General features: G+C 39.9%; 1 protein-coding gene across 16 annotated transcripts in view; it reads right to left on the bottom strand.

Moving 5' to 3' along the window:
* The window catches only part of LOC149222965 (uncharacterized), a 380,581-nt gene extending 358,274 nt beyond the window's left edge, over nucleotides 1-22,307 (bottom strand). For 7 of the 16 annotated variants that reach the window (XR_016249451.1, XM_089385687.1, XM_089385686.1 and 4 more), the window contains exons 1-2: nucleotides 21,967-22,303; nucleotides 20,994-21,852 (exon numbers count right to left, since the gene is read on the bottom strand). Coding sequence is in view for 15 of the 16 variants with exons in the window: in XM_089385687.1 (XP_089241813.1) it covers nucleotides 20,994-21,834 (841 nt within the window). In the remaining variant the exon portion in view is untranslated. Of the gene's footprint in view, nucleotides 1-20,993; nucleotides 21,853-21,966 lie in introns of all 16 variants that reach the window. The other 9 variants (XM_089385694.1, XM_089385693.1, XM_089385695.1 and 6 more) reach the window with 5 other exon arrangements.
* Nucleotides 22,308-27,620: the final 5,313 nt, after the last annotated feature.

Below are 27,620 nucleotides of genomic sequence, written 5' to 3'. Positions count from 1 at the left end.
ATATACTTTGACCAGAGTTGACTTTCTCTCTCTTCATTGATTGGTTTTGACTTGGACATTTTGAGGTCAGATTTGGAATCTTGTTGGAATATTTTTTTATTTACTATTGATGAACAGAATTTCTCTCATAAGGAAAGAATTAGTTGGATTTTCCCCTCGTGGGTTTTGCCCTGGCTTGAAGCCTAATTTTTGGTGTCTCTTGTCTCTTGTTTACGGTTAATGTGATCTCTACTGCTCTATTGATGAAATTGCATGGTTGAAGTTTCTCATGTATAACTGCTTAATGATTGGAATGCAAAAGGAATATTGAATATATCATTGGAAGTAGTTATCAATTTTGAAAAACTATACTAGTCTTGAATGCACTAGAAATCAACAGTTAATTGTATGCTTGTGTCTTTATGAATTTATTTTCCGCCGCAAATTCGTTAGAATACTCAATATATTTGATTAGTGAATTTCGGAGTTCAGTTTCTAGTTCTTGCATCTCAAAATGCTATTCAAATTAGTTGTTGGGTATTAGAAAACTAACAAAAGATTACAATATGAGGATAAAATGTTGATCATCAAGGGCTTAAGGGGTAAGTCTTCAAAGCAAATAGTTGTTCACCCATTAAGCTATCAACGGTACCAACAAGCCATATTGACCTTGCACCCAAAGCTTTGAGGCCATCCTCCCTTCAACCTCAAATGTTTGCGACAATGTGGGCCCTCCAAGCCCATAATTTGAGCCCTTATATCATGGAAATAGTTAGTTGAAGCCTTGGAAGCCATAGACCCCAAGGACTTGATCATCAAAGCCCCAAAGAGTTGTCTACCACCTTTCTGAATTCTCTCACTCATGCAAAGTACGTGTGCACATTCTAAAACCCCTAGTTTATATTTTTGGATTTCAAGAGAAAAGACGTTTTCATTCTGAAAATGAGTATTCTTGTTAAAGCATCAAACACCACAAAACAATGTCACCTACTAAAGCATTAGGCGTCATAAGATGCACAAGAAGCAATCACAATGACAAGAGATTTCCAAATTCATACATTCATCTATGCCATCTCTTTGTCTTAAAACTAAAAGACCTTGGAATCTCCTTCTTTGTCCTATGGGATGAAATTCCCATGACCCATCATTGCACTTCAGAGTGTTTTCTTTTGAACCTAAATGATTTAAATTATGTTCAATCATTCAAGCTTTCATAATGATACTCAGTAATTAATATACAAAATCCTACCTTACCCATGGACCTAGGCACCTCAAGCAGCTTATTCAGTATGCCTGGAGGCCTCATTTGAATAGGCTATGTCTCCAACCCATAGCCCTTGTGCTCTACTAGAGACAACTCTTGTACCAATCTTGTTAAATTTGGCAACTATGGCCAAACTTCACCTTGGACAACTTATATGAGGCATCTGATATTGTTATTCGATTCCTCTCTTCGAGAGGTGTAGGATTGATCTAAAGATCATCTCATTCTAACATGAACAAATGGAATTATGAATTTATTTTGTTTATGGACAAATTGTCAAGGTCGGCCAGCAAACTAATGTAGGCTCAGAAGCCCAACAATCACGTCTATTCATCCTCAATGTTGCATATAAATAGAAGGAGCCTCCTCCTCATTTAGACACTTCACTCGATCACATATCTCTATCTCCTTCATTGATTGGGTACGGATTTCTGAGGCAACTCTCCACACGTGCGAAGAAGGGCAGTTATGTTTCCGCATTGACCAGCGATGACCGAAGTCACAGGAAGGGTTTTTGACTAGCAGCGTTGACCTATTTGACTGTAGTTTTGTGAGGGTCATCTCTGTTTGGATGGGCCACATTTCTGGGCACAAAAAACGAGGCAAACCGTAATGTTTGACCAGTGTTGACTGCAAAAGGGTTTGACTACAACGTTGACTTTCGCTGACCAAGTTTGACTGGATATTTTCGGACTGTTTTTGGGCTGATTTGACTTGTTGTTGGAGGCTGAGTTGACCAAGTTTGACCGCGTTGTTTTGGAGGTCAAATTCTGCCCTGTTGACCAGCGTTGACTTTCAGGTTAGGACTTTCTGTAGCTATTGTTTGTTGGGACAGATTTCACTGTGATTGGGCGAGTGAAAATTGCATATTGTACTCTCTCTCTGCTGAACTTTTGAAGAATAATAAGAAGAATTGATCAAAGAGTTTCCCCACATTGGGGTTTATCCCTCGCTGGTGCCATATCTTGTGTCCTCTTGTCTTGGCTTGTCTTCTACTGTTATTGTTTATGTTCTATCTGCATTTTACTATCATGTTGATGTGATTGCTAATCTGGATATTGATATTGGGCTAATAAGAAAATTGAAGTAAAATTGCTCTTAAGCATAGAACATACCATTGTTATCTAAAAATAACAAATCTTCATCGAGGATTGCACAACAAGTTCTAATTCATAAATACTACATTCAAATTGCCAAATAATCTATACATTGGGATACTACCGAGACTAATCCACGAGATTATTTTGAAGATAATACACAATCACATGTTGAAAACACATGAGAAATAAAATCCAAAAGAGTTGTTGCTCCTACCAAACCAACACCAAAAGAAGTAGCCACCATAGCATATACAAATCTTGCCCCAAACAAAAGAATCAAGATTACCAAATGATAAATCCTATGGTCAGCTCTTTGAGATGTATTGGAATGCAAGCCCTTACCCGTTGCCAACAAATTCAGGGATGGGGAAAGATACACTTTATGAATGAGAATGGAATAAGAATGGACTACATAGTATGCAGGTATCACTTTCACCAAGTAGCTGTGAGCACATCACTATTCCCATGTTCAGATATAATCCATGGTTGATAAATATAGCTAACACAGCTAAAAGGCAGATAAAAACACAAGATGGCAGCTGCACAGGCTCCTATGCTCAAGGCAGTGTTTATGTTATTTACAAATTTCCTACACCTGATTTGCATTTGACTCTCGAATGTGTGGAGCATTTCATTAATATGCATGACACTAGAGGAATTATAGAGAGATTATGGGAATCAAGCAAAATTCTCTGAAGGAACCCCTCAAAGAAGTATGAATCTACAAATTGAAAGTGCCAGTAAGAGCTTCCCTAGTTTTAATTTGGAAGTTATACAGAGAAAAATATGCAACGCACTTGAAAGAAACATTAATGCATCAAGTCCTCTATAATGGTATGATTTTCAATTGTAGTGATATTCTCTCATTTAATTTAAATGCAACAATAAAATGAGCATGTGCACCTCCAGCAGAACAAAAGCCTGAATATTACATGGCCTCCTATTGTTGATTTGTGTAGCTTGGGAGGTACTTCAAGCCCTAGGGTTCAGGGTTTGGAGGGAAAAGCACCACAAGGGCAGGTTGTGGGCTTGGAAGCCAAGTGTGGGGTTTTCCACCCATCATGATTTGATCCAAAACTATGATGGAGGTACGACATGTGATGGATGAGGATGATAGTGCTCGATGATACGATTCCAACACATCAAGAATCGTCCAAATCCGAGTTGTCATTAGAGAGAAATAAATTTTGAAGTTGACAAGGTATTTATTGGTTACCAAGTCATGTAGGCTTGGTGTAAAAGCAGTCCAGTAGATGGGTCTTCTCATCAATTCGTTGAGCCCTTGTATGTGTATAAATACAAGGTGTATTGGAGTGTTTTAGAGCATCCAAGTGTGACAATACATCACCAAGAGGAGCTCTGTAATTTTCGTGAGGCTTAGCCGCAGTAAAGGAGCTAGAAGGGACATCGTGGAGGAGCCAAGGACAATGTAAGGTTTTCAATTTGTTGTAGCTGACAGCGTGGAAGTCTAAGGGTTGTTTGAGGGTTGTTTAAGGGTTGTCTTGGGTGTGGATTGCTGGGCAGTGAAGGCTGCAGATCTAGAGGGCAAAGCGGAGCTGTTTGGAGGTTGTTTGGTGGAGCTTTGGAGGGGGTTGAAGGGTACAGCAACTACTGTGCTAGGCCACATGCCATAGCCAGCAGCAAGGCTACTTCTTGGTGCTGCGTTTTGGGTTAAACAAGGCCAAAAGGAGCAACATAGGTGTGGAGGGTTATTCCCTTGGAGAACCGCAGTCTTTAGAGGGTTGTGTTGTTGACTGCATGGAGGAGAAGGGTTGTAGGTGATGCCCTAACCAGTGGTGCAGGAGTGCAACAAGGCGAAACAGCAGTATTTGTGGAGGTGTATTGGGTCAAGGAGTGACCGGATTGGATCAGTTTGTGAGCAGCCTATTGATGCCATGTATATGACATTCTGAGGTGGTGAAGTGTCATATTAGGAGTAGATTCAACAGTGAGTGGATTGGGTGTCATTGAATTGATTGGAGGGCAGCGAGTTGGCTACCCAAAGTAACCCTAGAGCAGCAAACAAAAAGGACATTGTTGGTACATGATTAGGTGAAGTATTGCAGCCTTATGTGCAACACTTTGATGGATGAAACTGATTGTTAGATTCGCAGATTGAAGCTCAGGAATTAGGCCTACCCAAAGAGCAATTTGATGAGCCTGTTTTCATTGTAGCAGACGTGACTTGCAGTAGTGATAGGAGGCAGCGCTCTTGGAGTCTCAATGTGTAGTGGCCTTGATGGACTAAGGCACTACTAGTGAGCAGTACGAAAGCAAAGGACCGACAAGACGAGAAACGACATAGAAGTTGTAATGAAGATTGTCATTGTATCTTGTATACCATAGACTATTGTATTATTCAGATTTGGTTTAATATAATGAAGATTGGGATTGTACAATATTGTACAATTTTGTTAAAAACCGTGTATATTTATGCATATGTGATTTACTGCTTTATGTTTCCGTTGTGCAAAAAAGTTTATGGTTGAGATTCTTGATTTGGTAGCGTCAGTGATTTTAAGACTCTAACCTAGACCCAAGGTTGTGGAAATTCAACATGGTATCGGAGCGTGTCTGAGCTACTTTGGAAGTAAGTAAATCAGAGTTGTGCACAGCGAAGTACAGCATGAGAGGGAGTTGGTCACATTGTGAGTGAAGGATTCACTACAATGTCGAAGTTGCAAGCAGGTCTCCGGTATGAGGACAGGTTGGAGGGGTTGTCCAACTATAGTCCTTGGAAGAAAAGGATCAAGTTGGTCTTACAGGTCAACAGGCTCTGGGAGTTCGTCGAGAAAGAGATCAAGAAGCCAACTAACCCTAAGGAGCTAGAAATATATGAAGATTTGGATGTGAGGACGATATTGATCATCCTAGATGGTGTGAGGGATGCCCTAATACCTCATTTGTCCGAGAAGAACAATGCACATGAGATGTGGATGGCTCTTCAGAATTTGTTCCAGAATAAGAACGAGAACCAAGTACTGGTATTGGAGGATAAGTTGAAGTCCACCAAGATGATAAAGGGTGAAAGCGTGACCTTGTATCTAACGAGATTGTCTCGGGTCAGGGATGAGCTTGCTGCCATCGATGTGTCTACTACCTCAGACGGAGATATAAGGATTGCCTTGAAAGGGTTCATTGAGGAATGGAAACCTTCATTAAAGGGATCGTTGCCAGGGAGAAGTTGCCAGACTAGGATAGACTGTGGGATGACTTCATTCAGGAAGAGTTACGAGACGAGGATCTACATCCGAAGCAGAAGGCTCCAAATGATGACATGGCACTTGCATCACGAATGAAGGGTAAGCAAAAAAAGGACTCGAGTAAAGTCAAGTGTTTCAACTGTGGCAAGATGGGTCATTTGTTGTCGAGACGTCTGATGAAGAAGAAGGGAAATGATGGGAATAAGAAAGGAAAGCAAGTTGTCGATGTTGCCACTTCAGCATAGATAGATGATCTCTCCAGGAGATTGGAAGAGGGGGACTTTGCTATGATTTCTCATTTCTCGCAGAGTACTATCACTAAAGATGGATGGTACGTGGACTGTGGTGCGACGAAGCATATGACAGGGTCACAGGAGGTTTTTGAGACTAGCTAGATGGGACTCGAAGTTGCACATGGTGTTGAGCAACAAGAGTCAATTGGAGATCCAAGGATTGAGCGTTATGCCATTCAAGATGGAGACAGGACATATGATGCGGGTCCAAGATGTATTGTTTGTACCAAGACTCAAATATAGCGTGATTTCCGTCTCAATGATCGAGAGGAAAGGGTTTGAGGTCTTGTTCTAAGATGGGAAGGCAAGACTCAGGCTCAGAGGCTCTAAGTCCGATGGGATTGTACTCAGAGTTAGAGAGCATGGTCTCTACAAGTTGACAGCCAAGCCTATGGATCATGTAAAGAAGCAGGTGGAGCAGGTACAGGTTCCAGAGAAGCAAGAACAGGTGCAGATGTAGGCTTCAGAGGAGAAGGTACAGGTTCCCGAGAAGAAGGTACACTTTCCCGAGAAGGTCCAGGTTCCAGAGACTTAAAAAGAGTCTAGTTCGAGAGGGAGCTTGCAGATTCAAAGGGAGACTCTACAACCCAAGAAGAGTGCGTTGTCAGTGGTGAGCAAGGGTGCTCCTACAACTACCAAGAAGGAATCATGGAAAGAGTGGAAGACGTTACAGGATAAGAAGAAGAAGCAAGTTGCTTCCAACAGTGATAGCGACACTTCCGAGAAGGGCGCAGTTCATCGTACAGGGATACTCTGATACCATGTTAACAATTAGGTAGGGCAACGTTTAATTCAAATTCTCTTTCATTGATTACTACTTGTGTACTTCTTAACATTATCTTTGTTCCTTATTATTGTTCATGTTTAAGACATCAAAATAGCAATCAAACCAATAAGACAGTGACACAATAATTTGGCTCTAAGCCAGGGCTAAAACCCCTCCTCTTGAGGGGAAAACCCGCAAACCTCTTCTTATAGATTCTTCACAAGGTGAGTACAAAGACCATGACAAAACCTTGACCTAAGCTGCCTCTCCTAAACCAAAACACAGTCACCTTTCTTTCTTACTCATTTTGCACCATGTAGCACTAATAGCTTGACTCCTCCTTAGTTCTGAGGATATCACTGCGACTGCTCATCTTCCACTGAACTGAGTCACCTATCCACAATCTGTCTCTCCATCCAAAATTGATCCATTGTCTTGACACCCGAACTGGCAGAGACATCTGATCCACGATCTGTCTCTCCATTCGAAATTGATCCATTGTCTTGACACCCGAACTAGCAGAGACATCTGCACCTATCTTGGCATCTGAACTATCTTCGTTGTCCTTTCACTTCCTCGTTGTCCCTTCCTTCACTTGCTGACCCTTTCACATGTACTATCCGAAGCCTCAGTCTTCCTGTACCATACTTTCGAAAATCTCAGAGAAGTTGTCCGAGTTCTATGTTCTATGGAAGTGATACGAGTTGCCTTTATATAGTTGTTGGTGCCTATATTGGAGCCGACATGAATCAGTGAACCGATGTGTCTTTAGTCTGAGCCCACATGAGCTTTATATATATTTATTGAGGTCAGTATTTATCAAAGGTTGTGTCTCTATTTGAAGCCGGCATGAAGTCTCCATCATATATATATATTGAAGCCGACATAGGATGATTGTGCTTGTTTATTCTGGAGGACTCCTACAAGTGTAACAACACTTCATATACATAACTTTGAATTATACATTTATGACAAGATGACAAATTCCTAAAGACATCAAGAAGTCTTTGACCTTATAATAAAAACTCCTTGCTCATGAAACCCATGATGAAAGTAAAAAATTCAATTTATTATCTGTCTTCTTCATAAATTCATAATTACAAGTCATTATGAAGACCGAACCTAGTTACACTTTTCAACACTCCCTCTTAACTTAGGGAGGTATTCATAATGATACCTGGTCACACTCAATAACTTTGAAGAGATCTCATAAGAAGAGTCGGATTAGTAACCCATATGTTTTAGCATCATAGTAACCAACATTGTTTCCATAGCAAGGCCTTGACTGACAACTCTATCTCTCATCAGATCAGAGCAAAATGTTGGCAAGAGCAATGACTATAAACACCTTCATCATTGTCTCTCAAGGTACATACCCACCTGGGTGTTCACTGAGTATGACCTTCTAGGACTATTCTTATCTTGGGTTCCCAACCCTCAAAGAATATCAGTCCTCTTGCCTACTCTTCTCTTGGATGCCCTACACATCCTCAAAGAGTATCGGATGGCAAATGATTACCCAATCCTTCATTCTTTCTTCCCAAGTGAAGACAAGAATGTTGTCTCTATCACTCCCTCTCAGTTAGGGAAGATATGTCGATTCATGTATAGGAATGTACCCAAGCTCCCTATGATCAAGGACTTTCCCAAGCTCCCTCTTAATTAGGGACTTTTCAGAGCTCCCTCTCAACTAGGGACTCTCTTTTCATCAGCAGCTTCTTCTTCGTGGGTCCTTCAGCTGCTTGATCAATTTCTTTCCTTGATGTCATGAAATTCACTCGAGCTTCTTCCTTGTAGGGCATTAGCCATCGATCACTTTCCTCCTTGGTTCGTCATGTCATTCCTTTCTTCATGGAAAGTGGCTATCTTGGTAAATATCTGGAACCTTCCTCATATGGGGACTTCTTTCTCATCATGCTTCTTTCAAGAATTTCCATTCACCACATGAGTGCTAGTTGTACTTGCGCTTATGACTCTTGTTCCAGTAGCCCTGCATGAACTCATCCAGACATTATTCAAGAAATCAAAATATAACATCAAATCAAATAGTACCTTACGAGATGGCTCTTTATCGTGACATCTTCCTGTAGGTATCAGCATCCTTCATACATGTTGACACATCTCCCAAAGATATCCATTGTCAAGGTCTCCATCTTTTTATTAGAGTCTTCATATCTTTCTAGGAGATTTCCTAGTCAAATCTTCTCGGTCTTTTGGATGTTGATAGCCTTCATCATGGTTGCATATCTCACGATCTCTTCCTTTCTTTCTTCACACATTCTTTTCCCAAGAGCTTCCAATCAGAGTTCCTTAATTGTAGTCAACCACCTTATACTTCATATGAGGACATATTATGTTGATTTCATCTAGTGGGATTCATGCCTTTCGGCAACCTATTATAGGAGGAGATCCCTTTTTCCTTCGATCATGCTTCTCAAGATAGAAGTAGTGATCCATGTTACATGCAACCATACGACATGACATTATAATATTAAATACAAGCATACATACCTCATTTTACCTTTAGGTCATCTATGCTTCTTCCAGCAGCTTTCTTGATTGAAGTGTCTTCAACCCCTTGATCTACTTCATCTCTTATGTCATCATAACATCATCCATGAATTTCACAAGTTGGAGTTTCTGATGAAACACTTGCTTCCTCTCTAGATTAGTGAACCCTCCGATGAGGATTCCATCAGAGAATCTAGAGGATCTTACATATCCCCATCTAGTAGATGTTTCCTTTTTGACTTGATGTATGATGAGCCTTGATTACTTCTTCCTTTCCTTCAATGTCCAACGAGGTACCCAAGAGCTATATCCTTCATGTTTGACTGCCATGGATTTTTTATCCTTCTATTCTTCATGATTCCCTATGGTGATATCACGAGCTCTTGCTTCTAATGCTTTCATGATGTCGTAATGCATCTTATTATTTATCATGGTCATATCCATAACAAAATATTTAGGAGCTTATGATAAGACCCTTTTGTGAAGGAGACCATCTCAAACATAGTAGAGATTTGTTACTCCCTCTTTCCTTGGTCCTTTTCAGCTACCTCCATCTTTTCGGTGATATGAGCTTTCTTTCCATAATCTTTCCATAGCGTTGAATCTTAGCTATATTGTTTTGTCTTGCTTGAGGACGAAACTTCCCTTTCCTTTCTGCAAATGTTTGAGTCCTTTAGCCTTTAACACTTTTGCCCACAACTTGTCCTTTTTCTATCTTGCATAGATACCACAAGTTGTTAAATGAGGTAACTTTCTTGTCCCAAGGACACTTGTTACCTTGCTTATCAGTTAGTGTATTTAAGAACAATGATGATTATCTTCTTATCATCTCCCCCAGATCTCCCAATTGAGATCTTGTGAAGATATCCCTTCATTCTTTGATACCTTTACTTTTGTGTAGATCAGGTCTAAAAGATATGACCTTCTTTTCTGCATTTCCAGAGAATATATCTTCTAGCATTTCATATATCTCTTTGATGTCTCCTCTCCTGCTACATAGGGATGAGAGGACCTTTGACTGATTTCATCAGAATCCTATGAGTCCCTTGATCCTTTTCCATGCATTCAAACAATGCTTGACCTTCAGAGACTTTTCCATAGATATCAATGACTTCTCTTTCGGGGACTATATCTATCCTCCTTTCTCATGCAAGGAATTTCGATGACCCAACCAGTTTATAAATCTCCTTGCAAACACAAAGTCATTTAACCAAACTTGATTATAGAATGAAAAATACTTACTTGGCAAGTGAAGATGAAATCTTCACCTTGATCACGTTGAAGATGCATTGATGCTTCCTCCGGGTGATCTTTGAGTTGATGTGATTTTGTTTCTCTATACATTGTAGATCCTTGTGGTCTTGTTATAGAGTTTAATCCTTCTTGCTGGTATAGAATCCTAGATACTTTGATTTGTAGATCCTTGAGGCATATTACTGTGGCATTATTTGTACCATTCTACATTGAACCGAGATTACTTGTGCCCTTATGCTTGACTGAGATAGCATCGAGACTCTTACCAGGATTCCATCGAGATTGTATCACCAAAATGTAGGATCAAGAACATGTGACTATGATGATATTGATGTCCTTTCTGTGTTGATAACTTCAGCACTGAACCATACTCTAATATGTCACCGAAACTTTGTTTTATTATCCTTACTGTAATCCGCTTCTGTGCAATGTGATTTAGCATCGAAACTTTGTCCAAGTTCTGTGTACTGTAATCTAGGTTGAACCAATCATTGTTTGGCACATCTGTGGTATGTCATCCAATTATAAAGGTATGTATTGCAAAGCCTTCGAACAATCACTGCAATTTTGCCCAACAAAAACTAAGTTGCCTATCCGAGATTTACTGAGATCCTCCTACCTGTGATTGTGTCGAGACATTAATGTTGTGATCTGAGCTTGATGTCACTGTTACCTTGACTTTGATGCCCTTATTTTCCTTAGACTGTAACCATAACTCTAATACCATGTTGAGAATTAGGTAGGGCAACGTTTAATTCAAATTCTCTTTCATTGATTACTACTTGTGTACTTCTTAACATTATCTTTGTTCCTTATTATTGTTCATGTTCAATACATCAAAATAGCAATCAAACCAATAAGACAGTGACACAATAATTAGGCTCTAAGCTAGGGCTAAAACCCCTCCTCTTGAGGGGAAAACCCGCAAACCTCTTCTTATAGATTCTTCACAAGATGAGTACAAATACCATGACAAAACCTTGACCTAAACTGCCTCTCCTAGACCAAGACACAATCACCCTTCTTTCTTGCTCATTCTGCACCATGTAGCACTAATAGCTTGACTTCTCCTTAGCTCTGAGGATATCTCTGTGACTGCTCATCTTCCACTAAACCGAGTCACCTATCCATGATTTGTCTCTCCATCCGAAATTGATCCATTTTCTTGACACCTGAACTGGCAGAGACATCTGATCCGCGATTTGTCTCTCCATTCGAAACTGATCCATTGTCTTGACACCCGAACTAGCAGATACATCTGATCCATGATCAGTCTCTCCATTCGAAATTGATCCACTGTCTTGACACCCAAACTGGCAGAGACATCTGCACCTATCTTGGCATCCAAACTGTCTTCGTTGTCCTTTCACTTCCTCGTTGTCCCTTCCTTCACTTGTTGACCCTTTCACATGTACTATCCGAAGCCTCAGTCTTCTTGTACCATACCTCCGAAAATCTCAGAGAAGTTGTCTGAGTTCTGTGTTCTACGGAAGTGATCCGAGCTGCCTTTATATAGTTGTTGGTGCCTATATTGGAGCCGACATGAATCAGTGAACCGATGTGTCTTTTATTCTGAGCCGACATGAGTATATATATATATATATATATATATATATATTGAGGTCAGTATTTATCAAAGGTTGTGTCTCTATTTGAAGCCGACATGAAGTCTCCATCATATATATATTGAAGCCGACATAGGATGACTGTGCTTGTCTATTCTGGAGGACTCTTACAAGTGTAACAACACTTCATATACATAACTGTTAATTATACATTTATGACAAGATGACAAATTCCTAAAGACATCAAGAAGAAGTCTTTGACCTTATAATAAAAACTCCTTGCCCATGAAACCTGTGATGCAAGTAAAAAATTCATTTTATTATCTTTGTCTTCTTCATAAATTCGTAATTACAAGTCATTATGAAGACCGAACCTAGTTACACTTTTCAACAATTTGGGCCACAACCGTGATGGAGTTACGACATGTGATGGATGAGGATGATAGTGCTCGACTATATGATTCCAACGCCTCAAGAATCGCCCAAATCCGACTTGTCGTTAGAGAGAAATGAATTTTTGAAGTTGACAAGGTAATTATTGGTTACCAAGTCATGTAGGGTTGGTGTAAAAGCAGTCCAATAGATGGGTCTCCTCATCGATACGTTGAGCCCTTGTATGTGTATATATACAAGGTGTATTGGAGTGTTTTAGAGCATCCAAGTGTGACAATACATCACCAAGAGGAGCTCTGAAATTTTTGTGAGGCTTAGCCGCAGCAAAGGAGCTAGAAGGGACAGCGTGCAGGAACCAAGGACAGCGTAAGGGTTTCAGTTTGCTGTAGGTGACAGCGTGGAAGTCTAAGGGTTGTTTGACGGTTGTCTAAGGGTTATCTTGGGTGCGGATTGCTGGGCAGGAAAGGCCATAGATCTGGAGGGCAAAGCGGAGCTGTTTGGAGGCTGTTTGGTGGGGCTTTGGAGGGGGGCGAAAGCTACAGCAGCTGCTATGCTAGGCCACAGGACATAGCCAGCAGCAAGGCTACTTTCTGTTGCTGTGTTTGGGGTTAAACAAGGCCAAAAGGAGCAGCGTAGGTGTGGAGGGTTATTATGTTGGAGAACCGCAGTCTTTAGAGGGCTGTGCCATTGACTGCGTGGAGGAGAAAGGCTGTAGGTGATGCCCTAACCAGTGGTGCAGCAGTGCAGCAAGGTATTGGGTCAAGGAGTGACCAAATTGGATCAGTTTGTGAGCAGCCTGTTGATGCCATGTATATGACATTCGGAGGTGGTAAAGTGTCATATTAGGAGCAGATTCAGCAGTGAGTGGATTGGGTGTCATAGAGCTGATTGGAGGGCAGCGAGTTGGCTGAACAAAGTAGCCCTAGAGCAGCAGATAAGAAGGACGTTGTTGGTACATGATTGGGTGAAGTATTGCAGCCTTATGTGCAGCACTTTGATGGACGAAAGTGACTGCTAGATTGGCAGATTGGAGCTCGGGAATTAGGCCTACCCAAAGAGCAGTTTGATGAGCCCAAGTTCATTGTAGCAGACGTGACTTGCAGCAGTGATAGGAGGCAGCCCTCTTGGAGTCTCGATATGTAGTGACCTGGATGGACTAAGGCACTACTAGTGAGCAGTACGGAGGCAAAGGACCGGCAGGACGAAATATGACATAGAAGCTGCAGCAAAGTTTGTCATTGTATCTTTTATACCATAGACTGTTGTATTATTCAGATTTGGTTTAATATAACGAAGATTGGGATTGTACAATTTTGTTAAAAAACGTGTATATTTGTGCATATGTGATTTACTGCTTTATATTTCTGCTGTGCAAAGTAGTTTATGGTTGAGATTCTTGATTTGGTAGCGTCAGTGATTTTAAGACTCTAACCTAGACCCAAGGTCATGGAAATTCAACACCTATCTCATGGATACAATTTCTGTGCTAAATCCCCTCCCTATACTACATTGGTCCTAGAACAACTAAACCCATTATCCATGTCTATTATCAGATACTATGATAATAAAAAATGTGATTCATTATGGACCTCTATGCGATGATTGCTTAGCCCCTCTGCACCAACTTTCTTGGAAAACCTTGTCTCACGTTCTCAAACAAAGCTCTACAAGATATAGCACCAACAGGCGATTGTTACATAGACAAACGCTTTAACTACATCAGATTCTCTGATGCTCCAAAAACCCCTCATTTGCTACCAGAGCATGCCCTAGACAAATTGGTATTAAGCGAAACTGCATATCAAGCAGCTCCATATGGATTTAATGAAGCTTTAAAAGAAAAGCAGAAGTGTTTCCTAACTTAACCCATTATTATTTGTATTTATAGCTTCCCTAATATCGTTTATGCTCAAATGGAAGCAAATGCAGTACTAGACTACAGGTTCAAAGAAGAATAATTTAAAATGCACGGTCCTTTGAAAATAGTCAAAAACCATATCACAATATTGAACATAGGATGGGCTTATGCCCACCAAGAAAGTCCAAAAAAGAGTGGACTCTTTGGATTATAAGACTAAAGAGGAAAAGTGTATCTGCCAACAAAAAGAAGACTTTGAAATGATCACTGAGGATGATCCCCACAGATATATATTTGTCAAGGGACAGTCTCCTATCACTCAGAATGAAGAAACTCCTCCACTTGCAAGAGATAGCTAGGGAACAAGCAAGTGAACAACATCAATCAAATCCAGATAACCTGGGAAACCTGGAGACAATGTTCACACGGATTTGAGATTGACTGGGGGACTTTTCATTTCTGTTGTAGAAGAATCATAGTTCCAACAATTCTTGAGGGAACTACCTCAATCTTAAAAGTATGACCCTATGGCAATATTGGAAACAATTTCTTTTGATAAGAAGAAGGAAACACTAAAGAAGCAAGTGCACAAGCAAAAGAAAACTGGCACAGAGGAAGAAATGATTGAAACTAATGAAACTGTTATTGCAGATCTAAGAACAGTAACCTGTGTGTTGCCATAGCAACAATGGGTGTAGCTGCAACAAAAGCAACTCAAACTACTATAACGGACACGACGAGGGATCTCAAGCTGAGAGATGAAGAGATTGCCACCTTGAGAAATCATATTGAATATTGTCAAAGAAATACTAGATCAAGCCATAACCCTAAATCAGCAAGCTGGAGAGGATACAAGGAAATGGCAAGATTGTTTAGACAGAATAATCTTACGGGAACACAAACACCCTCCCATTCCTGTCAACATTTATTCAGGGACAACCAAAACTATTGGTCAGTACAGGACCAGTGTCAATCACACATGTGAGAAAGCCAAACCAACTTTCAAAGATGTGCAAGAGTTGGTCCATGATATCAACAAATGTTTTGTTGATGCACTAGCAATGACAGCTGAATGTAAGTTCCCTGTTTTCAAAGCTGAAAATGCATTCAAACCACTCCCTACTCTGATTGCCCAAGAGAAGGATTCTGACCTGGAAGATCAACAATACCTACAAAACTTGCAAAGTGTAAGCAAGGATCCAAAAAAGAAGTACGTTGAAGACCCAATCACAAGAAGACAAGTTTTCTTGGCATTTGCCTCTAGAATTGACGCTGGTATTGATGATTTCAATCATGCCTTGCGCAAAATTTGCTCTTTCCATGAGAATAAGAATTTCCCCAGATCCTTTCGATTGCGTGAAACTTTCATTAAAGTGAAAAATTACATGGGAAATGCTTGAAGGAAATATAGTTTAGGAAGTCGAAGAGTCTAAGGAAGTTGAACAGTGTCTTCGTAACTTCCATTTTTTATTTTGCATAGATACATGAGGCAGAGCCAAAACAAGGGCTCTTGGATTTTGGAAGGCATATGTGTATGTATCTGAAACTCTAAGAACACTAAGCCATGTTTTAGTAAAGCTATGGTAGATTTTGTGGATCGAGGATGTGTCTTACACTCTGTCTCTTATCATGGTCTATTTGCGAGTATACTCATGTGATTGTTTTCTTGGATGTCCTGCTCATTAACATCTCATTGATGTTTGTAGCTCGGGCAGTTACCTACACAGGCTTAAGTGTCTAGGCATGCAGAAGTCACCCAAAGATCTCCTTAGACACTTGCTCTCGTGTGAGCAACGAGAGCAAGTTGCTAATGTAACTTGGCCATAGTTAGACTTAGGAAAAGCACATAATTATTATGTTGGCTAATTGAGCTAAAGTAAACATAGGAAAAGTAAATTAATAACTATAGTGATTATGTTTCAATCTCATCCCTTGATCTCAAATGAGGCAATAACTAATCTCGATCGACAATCAATTTGGATATTAGGGTTAGGGATTTAGCTCAATGAAAAGTTATAAAAGCAAGGCTAAGGAGAGGGGGAAGACACGCCATACAACAACACAAGATAGAGAGAGGCATCTCAGTGAGCGTGTTGGATCCAAGAAAGAGAGCAGCAAGGCAATCCAAATCAGCCAAGGAGGGCTTGATCAGCTGGATCAAATCCAGTTGTTGCAGTTGTATGTATTTCCTCGGTTGGGCCATTATGTGAGAATGGGAGCCCAAGTAGGCTCTAAAGAATTCAATGATGAACTGATTTGATTAGGCAGAATCTGTTGTGTCAAATTTTTATGAGATTGGTTCTGTTTTGCTTCTGCTAATTAATGTTAGGAACCTAGCTGTGTAATTAACCAGTAGATCCGTAATCTGCTAGGAATTAGGTGCCCGGCACTAGATTTGCAGGAAAACTAACACATTTGAAAGTTAATCTGGAAAGAGTTGAGTTTGAATTTAGCAGTTTATACTATATAGCAATCTTGTTGTCTGAAATTTGTTCTTTTGAATCTGCTCATGATTTAGATTTTGTTTGGTTTCATGACCACTGCACACATAAGTGGATCAAAGCCCACCCACATGTCTTCCTTTCAAGAATGGCCAAACTGCATCTCAAAATTTCTTGAATCCTGGCATAAATGCTATCTAGGAACATTTGTGGGAAAACCGGTCTTCAAAAGAATCTGGTTGGCCCTATCAAAGTTCATCCGTTGGAAAATATGGCTGGCCACAAATAATGCTATCTTCCAAGAGAAGAGGTGTCAGACTATAGAAGTCCCTGGGTGAGCGGTGTCTTTGTTGACTGACAATTTCAATTTTAATCTTTAAAACTTTCCTCTTTTCAGCAGATGGATGGATTGGAAGAAAAATGATGGTCAAAGCTTAACCTATAGATCCTTCCCTCTCAGAATATATCAAATTCGGTAAGTTGGCAGCTGCATATGTCTTCTAAAGAATACAAGCAATGACTTCCCACTCAGAAAGAATCAGTTTTATGTTTTGATGGTGCTTCCAAGAATAATCCAGGGGTGGCAGGAGTCGGGAAGGAGAGTGATCATTCACCCTGGAGGACAAACCCCTGCTCTCAATCTAAACAATCTAACTGTTGTGGGAGACTCCAACACCTTAATTCGTCATCTCCATCCGAGTTCCTGTATAGTGGATCTGATGCTAGAATATATTTTCAAAAGCATTTACACTATATTAAACAGGTTATCCTCACACACACTCTTTCATGTTCTTCCCCATGATAACCAAGAAGCCAATATCCTCGCTAACAGGGGCACCACTTTGGAACCAAGCACCCTTCATATTAATGAATGGGTGGATTTTAATACAATCCCTTAGTAATTGAATTTATGCTTATAAGGAGAATGAGCATTACACAGTTGTGCTCTCATTTGAGAGACCATGTGGCTGGCTGCATCAATTCAAGTGTATAGAGAAGGTCAGCCACGCCATGAATGCGTGAGTGCAGTTAAGCTCCGTATGTGATCTGTGGGAACTGATGGGCTCATCATTTTTTGGAGAGGATAGCGATGGAGCGTGCACTCCTCTTGAGCCTCCATTTCCCTAGCTTGATGAAAGCTGAGTGGCATGATGCATTATGTCTGATGCAAGGGCAATTTTGTTCCCTGCATCAGCCGTTGGAGGTGGTTAGTGGTTTGCAGGTCTCTCGAACCCTGTAGGAAGTTGACAAGTACAGGCAGGTGATCATGGAGGTGGATAGTGTGGAATTTATTGGTGTTCTGAGTTGGATTGTTGGCCATATGGTAAGGTTTTACACTACGAGAGTTGAAGCACAAAAAGGTGAATGGGATATTGGCTGCTATGCTACGGATAGAGTGGTGGAAGGTACAAATTTTGATTAATGATCAGGTTCACTGTTGGGCTGGCAAGTTTTCATTTTGATCCTTGGGTGGCTTGATTTTCTCCTCGGCCATCAAAACTTCATTTTCTTCAGGGGAATACAGAACAAGGGCACAGAGGGTGGTTGGAATCAATATTCCGAGGCTGGAAATGTTGTCTCATGATGGCTGTCTGCCTCTGCTGCAATTCATGGTTTATATATTGGTCTGCTCTCCTACTATCGAGATCATTTGGGTATATTGTGTATCGCAGGGATAATGTTTCAAAGAGATCCCTAGCATAGAATTGATCAAAAGATCCTAAGCTTTTAGGAACATGTGCTCCAACTTCAACTCAGGTATCACCAATTGGCTTCTAGTCTCACGGAAACCATGGAAATTATGGTGGAATAGAGGACATACCTTGGGCAAGTAGAAGAGGAAATTGAAAGTCTTCAATGTCAAATTGAAGAGCTTCAGCAAGGCAAGGAACATGCCGCTCGGCTTTCCATGGTTTCTAGTAACTCTGTCTTTAATGTACAAGTTTTACTTACAGATTTAAATCACGCTGCCCTCTTTTTGGAATATGTACCTCAGCTCAAGGAGGATCCCCTTCATCAGCTCTAGTTGTTATGGTGTGTAAATTTTGCTGGTTATTATGTTTGTCCTGGTGGGTTTATCAGTATAATGATGTTAGAATAGGTGGCATCTGCATTAGTCTTGTGTTGGAAGGTTTGAGGAACCAGTAGATATTATCAGCCTGATATTCCCAAAATTTGTCCATCTGATGTAATGTTGCACCTCACAGTGCAGATTTTTAATACAAAAGATTTTCTGTTCTGGTTAAAAGAATGATTTAGATTTTATTGTATATGCTTACTCCCTTATCTGATGCTCTTCAAGTTATTTCCAACATTTCAATGCTGCCTCTTTAACTTTAGATTTCGTTTTCCATACTTCAACTTTAACATTTGAAAATACAAAAACCTAATAATTTTTCAAATACATAATAAAATAAATGAATCCAGCATGTAGTGTGCTTGTGAAATTTTAGCCCTAGTTTACCCCAGGGTTTTCAAATAAAATTCACGTACAGTATGCCACCAGATAACGACAATATATAAATTGTAATAATCAATACTGCAATTATTGCTCACAATATAATTCTACAGTCCATCCAATACAATTGCAATTGCATTAGTGAGACAAAAGTGATATACGACTTCCCACTATGTAATTCAACAGTTCATGATTAGACAGTCCGAACCCAATCCCCACAAATTATAATCAACAATATCCGTGTTTGAACAGAGACTGGTCAGTTCAACAGTTTTATAAATCAATACCCAACTACTATAGTTCATACGATATATCAATGTCCAACAGAAAATAATATCTACTTCTGATCTGATGACCCGAAACCTTCAAACCGTTCAACTCTCTGAGATTTGGCTATGTTGACAGGACCCGAGCTTCAGGTTTTAACCACCGAGATGCTTTGCTTGTGCACAAGGGGATGTTCCTTTCACGTAACGGTACCGACCTATGTAAGAATCTACACCTCAGACGAAACCTTCTTTGACCTCGCATTTAATCCAGAGTGATGCCGGATCCCACAGAGTACTAAAATATGTTCTCTCCAATTCGGATGGCTCCTCAGACTTCAGATTGTTCCTTCGCTGGTCTTCCAGAGAATCACCCTTCCAAAAAATCTTTATCCTGCCTCAGAATAATTACAGACCTTGCACGATACTTCGCTGCCAAATTAGAAGGGATCCGAAGGCAAGAACAGAAATAGCCCAAGGTAATTTCACTGCCTTTTAAAAGGGCGTTCTGTGCCAGAGCAAGGGGATAGACAGAGTTTGCTTCCCTTTTAGAAGTATAATTCCTGTGTTAATACCAAATATCCAAACCAACAAGAACTTCGCTGTCCTCCAGAAAACTCTCCTGTGCCAGAACAGATTGAAGAGAAAAAAGGAGTTGTGTCAACTAGGGTGGAATCTTTCTCCACCGAAATTGACCAGAAGGGGTCTTAAAAACCCTCATAGCTAATGCTCAAAAGGCAAATGAGATAATCCACCATGATGATGCAAAATGAATTCAACCTTTTTGTATTTATAGATTTTCTAGAGGAGTCTCTTCTCCTTGAATAATTAATTGAGTATATTTTACTCCAAACACTAATTTTGGATTTCTTCACCCAACTGCCCCAAAACTCGCCCGGACATTGGGTATTTTGGGGTTTTCCCTTTATGAAGGATTATAACCTACTATGAGGATTGATAGGCTATTTAGTCCTTCATTCATCTTCAAATCGTAGAGGACATTACACAGTAGCCAATACCACGAATTGGAGGATTATCCAATAAAGGTGGGAACCCCTATCAAGGGTTTTAATTTGGTGAATCCCTTAGGTTGATGACAAGCCCCTTTAAAAAGATTATTAGTAATTTAATTTTAAGGTCATTGCGAAGCCAGAGTAGGAAAATATCCAAAAATGATTACAGAGATTGACTTCCACAGGCATGGCCATTCGTGGAAAATGGTAATATTGTATAGGAACATCCATACCCAAAAGAGAATCGCCAAAAACCACCAGCAGGAAGCACCACTCATGTCATGATTTGAGAATTAAATCTGATCATCTCGGATTTCCGATATTAACTTTAACACGATAAAAATTGAGATAGCAACCTAACATAGTAGCCTTCATATTGTTCTAGAGGTTTCACACACTATCAAGCCAACATTGAATAGAAACTAGGCAATTTAGGTCCCATCAACTGTTTTAGCTCGAGGGTATTCTAACATTTCAAGTATGCTTACTACGACTGCATAGGATTTTCTTCACCTATAACGATGCTTAGAGTTTCAGTGATGGCGATGTAAAGAAGCATGTAAATATGCAAAAAAAACAAGAGTCCACTGCCACTATTCAGTCAGAAAGAAGGAAAGAAAGAGGATTACCTGAAGTTGCTGCAGCAGTCCCACAACAATCAGAATTGTCAGATGTTGATGGATAAAAAGTGGGGGGAGCATTCGAATGATTACTCTGCCTACTCTTCTTGCCACCGGTGTCACCCAAGAACTCAGCCATGGATTCAAACATCTGCATACGAAAGCTTGCAGGTAATTCTTTTGCCTTCGTTTTCTCCCTCTTCAATACTTCGTCCAAATCCCAATAGCTTGGCTGCCCTGCCTGCCTGTTCCAATCAGCTATCTGCTTGAAAGCAGTGAGCAAGTTGGACCATTTTCGCTCAATTTCTTTTGGCTGGCGATCAACTCCAGCTATGAGCAACAAGTTTCTGACTTCTGTCCACTTGTCATTAGCAGATTTGAAGATGTGCCTTCCTTTATTTCCAGCAGACATGAGCTTCGAATGAATTTGCCTGTAAGCGCCGACGAGTGCATCCATTTCTGCATCCTGCCACAGCTCTGCCCTCTTCTTCTTTCCACTATGATCCCTGCTTTCTTCTAATTTCTCTATCTCTTCTGCTTCGGCTGCTGCTTCTCCTTCTCCCGATCCCCCATCAACGAGGAGTGCTCCACCTCCACTTCTGCTTGTGGCTACAGCCATCATCACGTGCCCACTTCCAACTTCGCTATACCCTCTGTCTTTCTCATACATTGCGCCTCTTCCTTCCTTCCCTCCGTATGTTTTTGTGGTTGTTCCCATTCCTACTACTGCAGCCGAACCATTTTCAGCTCTAACGTCATCTTCTGACTTTAAATTTATATAGCCAGTGTCAGTGGCAGTGGTAGTGGCACTACTGCCCAATTCATTCCACCAATTTGTCTGATTGGCCATTTTTTGATGATTGCTGCGCTGGTGGTAGATTCATACAGATGAATTAGCTCGCTATAACAGCAATTCAGAAATATCATTTAAACACAAAGGGATATCAGCAAAAACATGTGTCAATTAATCTCTTAACCTCACCTCAGTTTGAGCAGCTGTGTTCAGGTCATGCACGCAAACATCTGATCTAATGAGATGCCCGCAATCATTGTATACATAGCGTGTGTTTTAATGTTATACCACGACCACCGTGGAAATTTTCCATTTTACTAGGTTGGAGATTATTCTCAAACCCTGGTATTAAACATCAATTGACAACATTCCCAAATTGTAATTCATCTGTACATGGTGCGTACACGAATGCCCATTCCAAACCAAAAACATGTTGTGGAAAAGAATACCTGTAACATCATGGTGCGTGCATGAATGCCTAATCCAAACCAAAAACATGTTGTGGAAAAGAATACCTATAACATCGCACATGAGGAAAAGCATATCGTGTATACTTGAGGAGTAGTGTCATAGTTCCATGGTACAAGAGAAATATTAAAGATTTGTGATTGAGAGACTTTCATCAAACATAGGTAAAATTGAGGTTTTTCCATTTCAAATTGAAAGTGAAAATTTAAAATTATGTTCAGATTAGTAAAAGTAGGGGTGTGTTTGGACCATATTAGTATCGATATTCAAAGAAAGATATTAATTTGGGGAAAAATTTACCTATTAAAATTTTAATATGATGTAGAAATAAAGTAAATATTATAAATATATTTGATTTTTATTTTTACTATTTTATATTTTTTATTGATTAATTTATATTAAATATAATATTTATTGATTAATTTATAGTAAATTAGTGTTATAGAAATTTGTGAGTTAACATTTTTTCCTTAATATAGAATATATATTTAGTATAAAGATGGATTATATAAATTTTTGGTACTTTTATCATTTTTAACATAGTGTAAATCTACAAAGGAGGCAAGTGTGATGAGGGGTTATATTTAGCTTTGGAGGAATAATCATAGACAAATACTCATAAAAACTTGAAGAGTAATCTAATAATGCAACATAAGCATATACTCTTTTCAAAGGCAATTCCTTGGTTAGATCCTTTCATCCCACTCGTCTAAAGGTGTTTGGGGATTCTCAACTAATAATTTGGCACATGGTTAAGGGAACAGAGGGTAAAGATATAAGATTAGAAGTCATTGTCAATCAAATCTAAGATCAAATCCTTTGTCTATAATGGAAGGTAGATTGATTTCATATTAAGCAACAAAATAATCAGAAGTGAACATCCAAGCCAATAAAGGTTATAGCAATGAACCAAAAAGGGGGTTTTGTTTCAATGAAATACATGTCATCCATCTAATTCCTTAGCATCGAAGGCCAGCAAATGTCAACTCATAAATGTACCAAGTGGAATCATTATGGAACACTATATTGTAATGCTCCCTCCCACCCCCTTAGACTAATCCAGGTTGAATGGGAGGTGTTACTTTTAATTGACCAACCTCCATCGTCTCATTATGAAGATGAGGTTACAAAATTCCTTATCACCAAAGTTTGTGGAACTCACTTTAGACAACGTCATCGTGTTTAGCTCATTGAGAGGTTTCCAGCGATATAATTTTTTCCTTAATCAGACCTCTAGATTGAAAGTTATGACCATTTGAAGTTTGGACCCCATAACCCCTGCCACATCATAAGGATCTACCACGTGGTACCCACATGGCATTGCCACATCATAGGAGGTCCATCATGGCACCTGTCATGTCATAACGCCACAATGTTACCACACCATAGCACCACTCCTCAACCTCTAAGAGCATTCTGCTCCCAAACACCAACGGCACAACAAACATTTCCACTCTAAGTAACAAGGATGATCTCCATCCCACTACTTCTGTCTCCTCTACGACATCTTCCAACCCGCACCCTCGCCTATGGAATGCACTGCAAACACCTTCACAAGCTCGAGATCCATCATGACATGGCTTCTAGCCACATATAAGTCCATGTCAAGAACCACATGGCACCCTAAGCTAGGTGGCATCACAACCATTGACATGTGTCACCTAAGTGCCACATTAGCACCATCCTCCACGTCCCTCACTTCTATCAACCTAATGACATCAAGGTGACATCACCTTTCTGCATGGTAATCCCTCACAATGCCACGTGTTACTTGAGATTCAACCACTTCACCTTCCGAAATGCCATTCTTGTTTTCCACGTGTCATGTTGTCAACGTGCCACATCAGTGGCTTTGTCACATCATCTAGAACACTACGTGGCAACCTGTTATAGACATTTTTGTGCCTTACAACATTGAGCATGAAATGTCCATAATCTAAGGGATCCAAAGTCCCTAAACATGTTGTTCCTACCCCTAGAGGAACAAGGCTAACAAACCACAGCAATTCACAAAAGTTCTCCACCTGAAACTGCTCAAAAACAAGTCAATTCAGGATCATGTCAACTGCTCCATTGACCATCTGCGCTGAATGTCAGTGGCTCCACTGTCTACCTGCGTTGAATGTCAACTCCAACACTAGCTACCTGCGCTGAGCGAGTTTGGACAAGTGGCAGACTCATTCCTCAAGGTGTCAATACCCAGGAAGCTTCCAAAATGACACTTGCCTCAGGGAATTCGACTGGTGATGAGTAAGAGGTTCCAAATCTCCAAGTCGAAGCAAGAACCTCCAAGTGGACTCAAGAACTGATAGAGGGAGAGGACACTAGTCAGATCTCAAGCTGACTCATCCTCTCTCCAAACATCTATATATGGATCTCTTCTCCATGAGATCTAGAGGCTGGGATTTTGTTATTGCAAAGAATTGTTGTTGGTTTGAGACTGGAATCATTGGGTGCTTAATGCTTTGAAGGGGATGAAGATAGGAATTCCAATCGCTGGGAAGGAGATGCTGGATTGGAGCCCTCTGGGTTGTATCTCTTCCTGAACCTTGTTATTCATCAATAAAGCTATCTTGGTTTCTCCTATATGCTGATGTATTTTGATGTATGAATGTATTAGTGTATTTGGTTTATTTCTAATCCTAAATCAGTTATGAATGTGAATATCTGTCTTTGTGTAGTGTTCTTCTCTTGTCTCAAGTAGCTGTTCTCTTGTCGCAAGTAGCTGTTCTCTTGTGATCTTGCAGGAAGTTGTAGCTGGATAAGCAAGAAGGCAAGTAGCTGTGAACACCCAAAGAGAAGGGAGATTGGATCGGGGGACAAACGGAAGACACCGGTAAGTCTATTGATCTCTCTTCTTTCACATTTCATAAAGGAAGAAACCAGTGTAGTTGTACTCGTTTGTTGCTAAGGCACTGTCACATCTTAGGTGGATAGGATCGTCCTGCATAGGTATTTTTCCCCACAACACAACCACATAATCTTACCCTACCTACGTGGCATTTAACACTTCAACTCAAGTTAGGGGTCCCACCGACTCCTGGACCTCCATGCAAAACTATGCTTTCCCATTTAACGACAGAGAGGGTTTTTTGTTGTGCCCTTCATCAACAATACCAACGCACCCACACTTGGAAGAAACCATTATTACACCTCCGCGGTGGATGAAAAAACTCAGTGGCAGGTGAAGATCATTTTATGATCTTATGCCTTCTATCGGCCACACCAACTTCCACTAGAGCTTCATGGCAACCATAGCACGACGTGGAACTCCTTGTCAAGTAATGAAAATTTTCTTGTCTTATGCTCTCGTCATTGAACGCCTTCTGTTACTTCACTCCAACTCCAAATATGGTACTCTTAGAAATTGGTGTGGCATAGTATTAGCTCTAATCACCATTGTTAGGTGATTAATCCTAGGATTAACAGTAATCACATAGATTAAATCAACACTCTACCTTTATATATTTATAGTTTTTCCTTTATAAAATTATCCAACTTCTTTTGCCCGAACACAAGTTTGAATCTTTGTGATATGTAGACTAAACATTCTAAGGAAATTCCAAGGACTTAGCCTAGACTTGCATTGACGCACAATGTTACTTAGCACACAGATTCCCTCGGGATTGAAACATTCACTCCCATTTCAAGAGCTTCAATTATCAATTCAAGTCATAACTTTAATAATGTAATTCAATATCATGCCCACTATCAAGAGCTTGTTTACTCTTACTTCCATCCAAAGCTTGATCAAGTTCATGATGATGAATTAAATGATCAAGTTCAGATAATCATGGTTGTGGAAAACAATCTAAGGTTCAAGAAATTGCAATACTCTAAAATAAATGCTAACCAATGCTAAGCAAGTTCAAGTTATGACCAAAAGAAGGACGAATTGCACATGCAATCTAAAAACGTACCCAAGCCAACACCTCAAAACTCCGATGTTGCGTTGGATGTTGATTTGAAAAATGTTTTGGCTAAAGTAAACATATAGGTTCCTATTTTGGAGATAACGAAACTTGGGTCCCAAAGAGGGAAATTTAGGAAGGCTTTCGAGTTTGAAGAAGAGCTCGATGATCTTGAAGTCATTTTACAGAACATGTATATTGATAAAAGGATTGGAGGATGCGAGGCATTATTCTTGTCTCTAGTGATAATCAATCTCATTACGCATAATTGCATGCTTTATTTGGTGCCTCTTCAATTGTAATGCCTTTGAGGGTCACGCATCAATTACAGATGGACATCACTATGTCCTTCAAAAATGTATGTGGCTTTTATTCAAAATCTACACCCGTATATGGCCTTATCAAAGATGTCAAGGTATATCTAGCAGGAAATAAAGATATATCTATGCTGATGGTTATTGTATTCAAGTATGTTCCAGATGCTCATGGGAATGCTATTGTCAAGAAAACGATGTGCCTCAATCGGGAGACAATTACAAATGGACTTGTCATATGCCACTATACCTACTTCTGACGAGATTCCATTTGTCTTGTATAGGAAACCACATATGCTTGATCATGTAGAAGATATGGAGCCTTTCCCTTCCCCCAAGCTCATTGAAAAGCCAAGGATTACTAATGATCATAAGGGTGCAGGTCAAAATCAACCTAAGGGGCCACCAAATTTGAAAGAGCCCAATCCTTCTCATAATGTTTTGCACATCAATAACACCAACAAGAAACAAACAATTTCCAAGAGGCAATGGGTCCAAAAACCAAAAAGAGAATCCCAAGTAGGTGACCTAATTTTGATATATAATGACCCGATGCTAGTTAGGATCCATGGAAATTAAGGGGTTGGATACTTTTGCATTGCTAATCTTGATGGTGAATCCTTACCCTCACCAACAAGAGGGAGCTATCTCACTTTGTTTGATAGAAACTAATATACTTATGCATATAATTAGTTGCATTGCATATTATGCGAGCATTCTAAAATCTTACATTTTTTCATATTATTCTATTTCATTGTAGATTAATCTACACTTACATAGATTTTATTTTATGTATGGATTTTATTGTCATCACATAAAACCAAGGTGATAACTAACACCTAATGTACATGCTCCTAAACAAGTTGACTTGGATGTGTACGTAACAGGTCTACGAGCCCAACGATTGTAGGAGTTCTCATGGAATCTGTGTTCAAGCATATGCATCATGCACTCTACTGTGAGCTCATGTCCCCAAGTTGGAGCTAGATGTTACCCACCAAAATGGGTAATCCCATAGGAGGAAAATTTTCTCCTATATTTGATAGTATTCTAGATAGCCAACCACTATTTCATGATGATATGACATGTACCTCTATGATTTGCATCATCCATATGTTAGAAATAATCAAAACCATGACACTATTGTGAG

This window comes from Pinus tabuliformis, chromosome Q (genome assembly GCF_031772625.1).
Source record: "Pinus tabuliformis cultivar Carrire ecotype Pingquan chromosome Q, CPIR1, whole genome shotgun sequence".
Classification (NCBI taxonomy): Eukaryota; Viridiplantae; Streptophyta; class Pinopsida; order Pinales; family Pinaceae; genus Pinus; species Pinus tabuliformis.
This window is presented reverse-complemented; position numbering and strand designations above follow the sequence as displayed.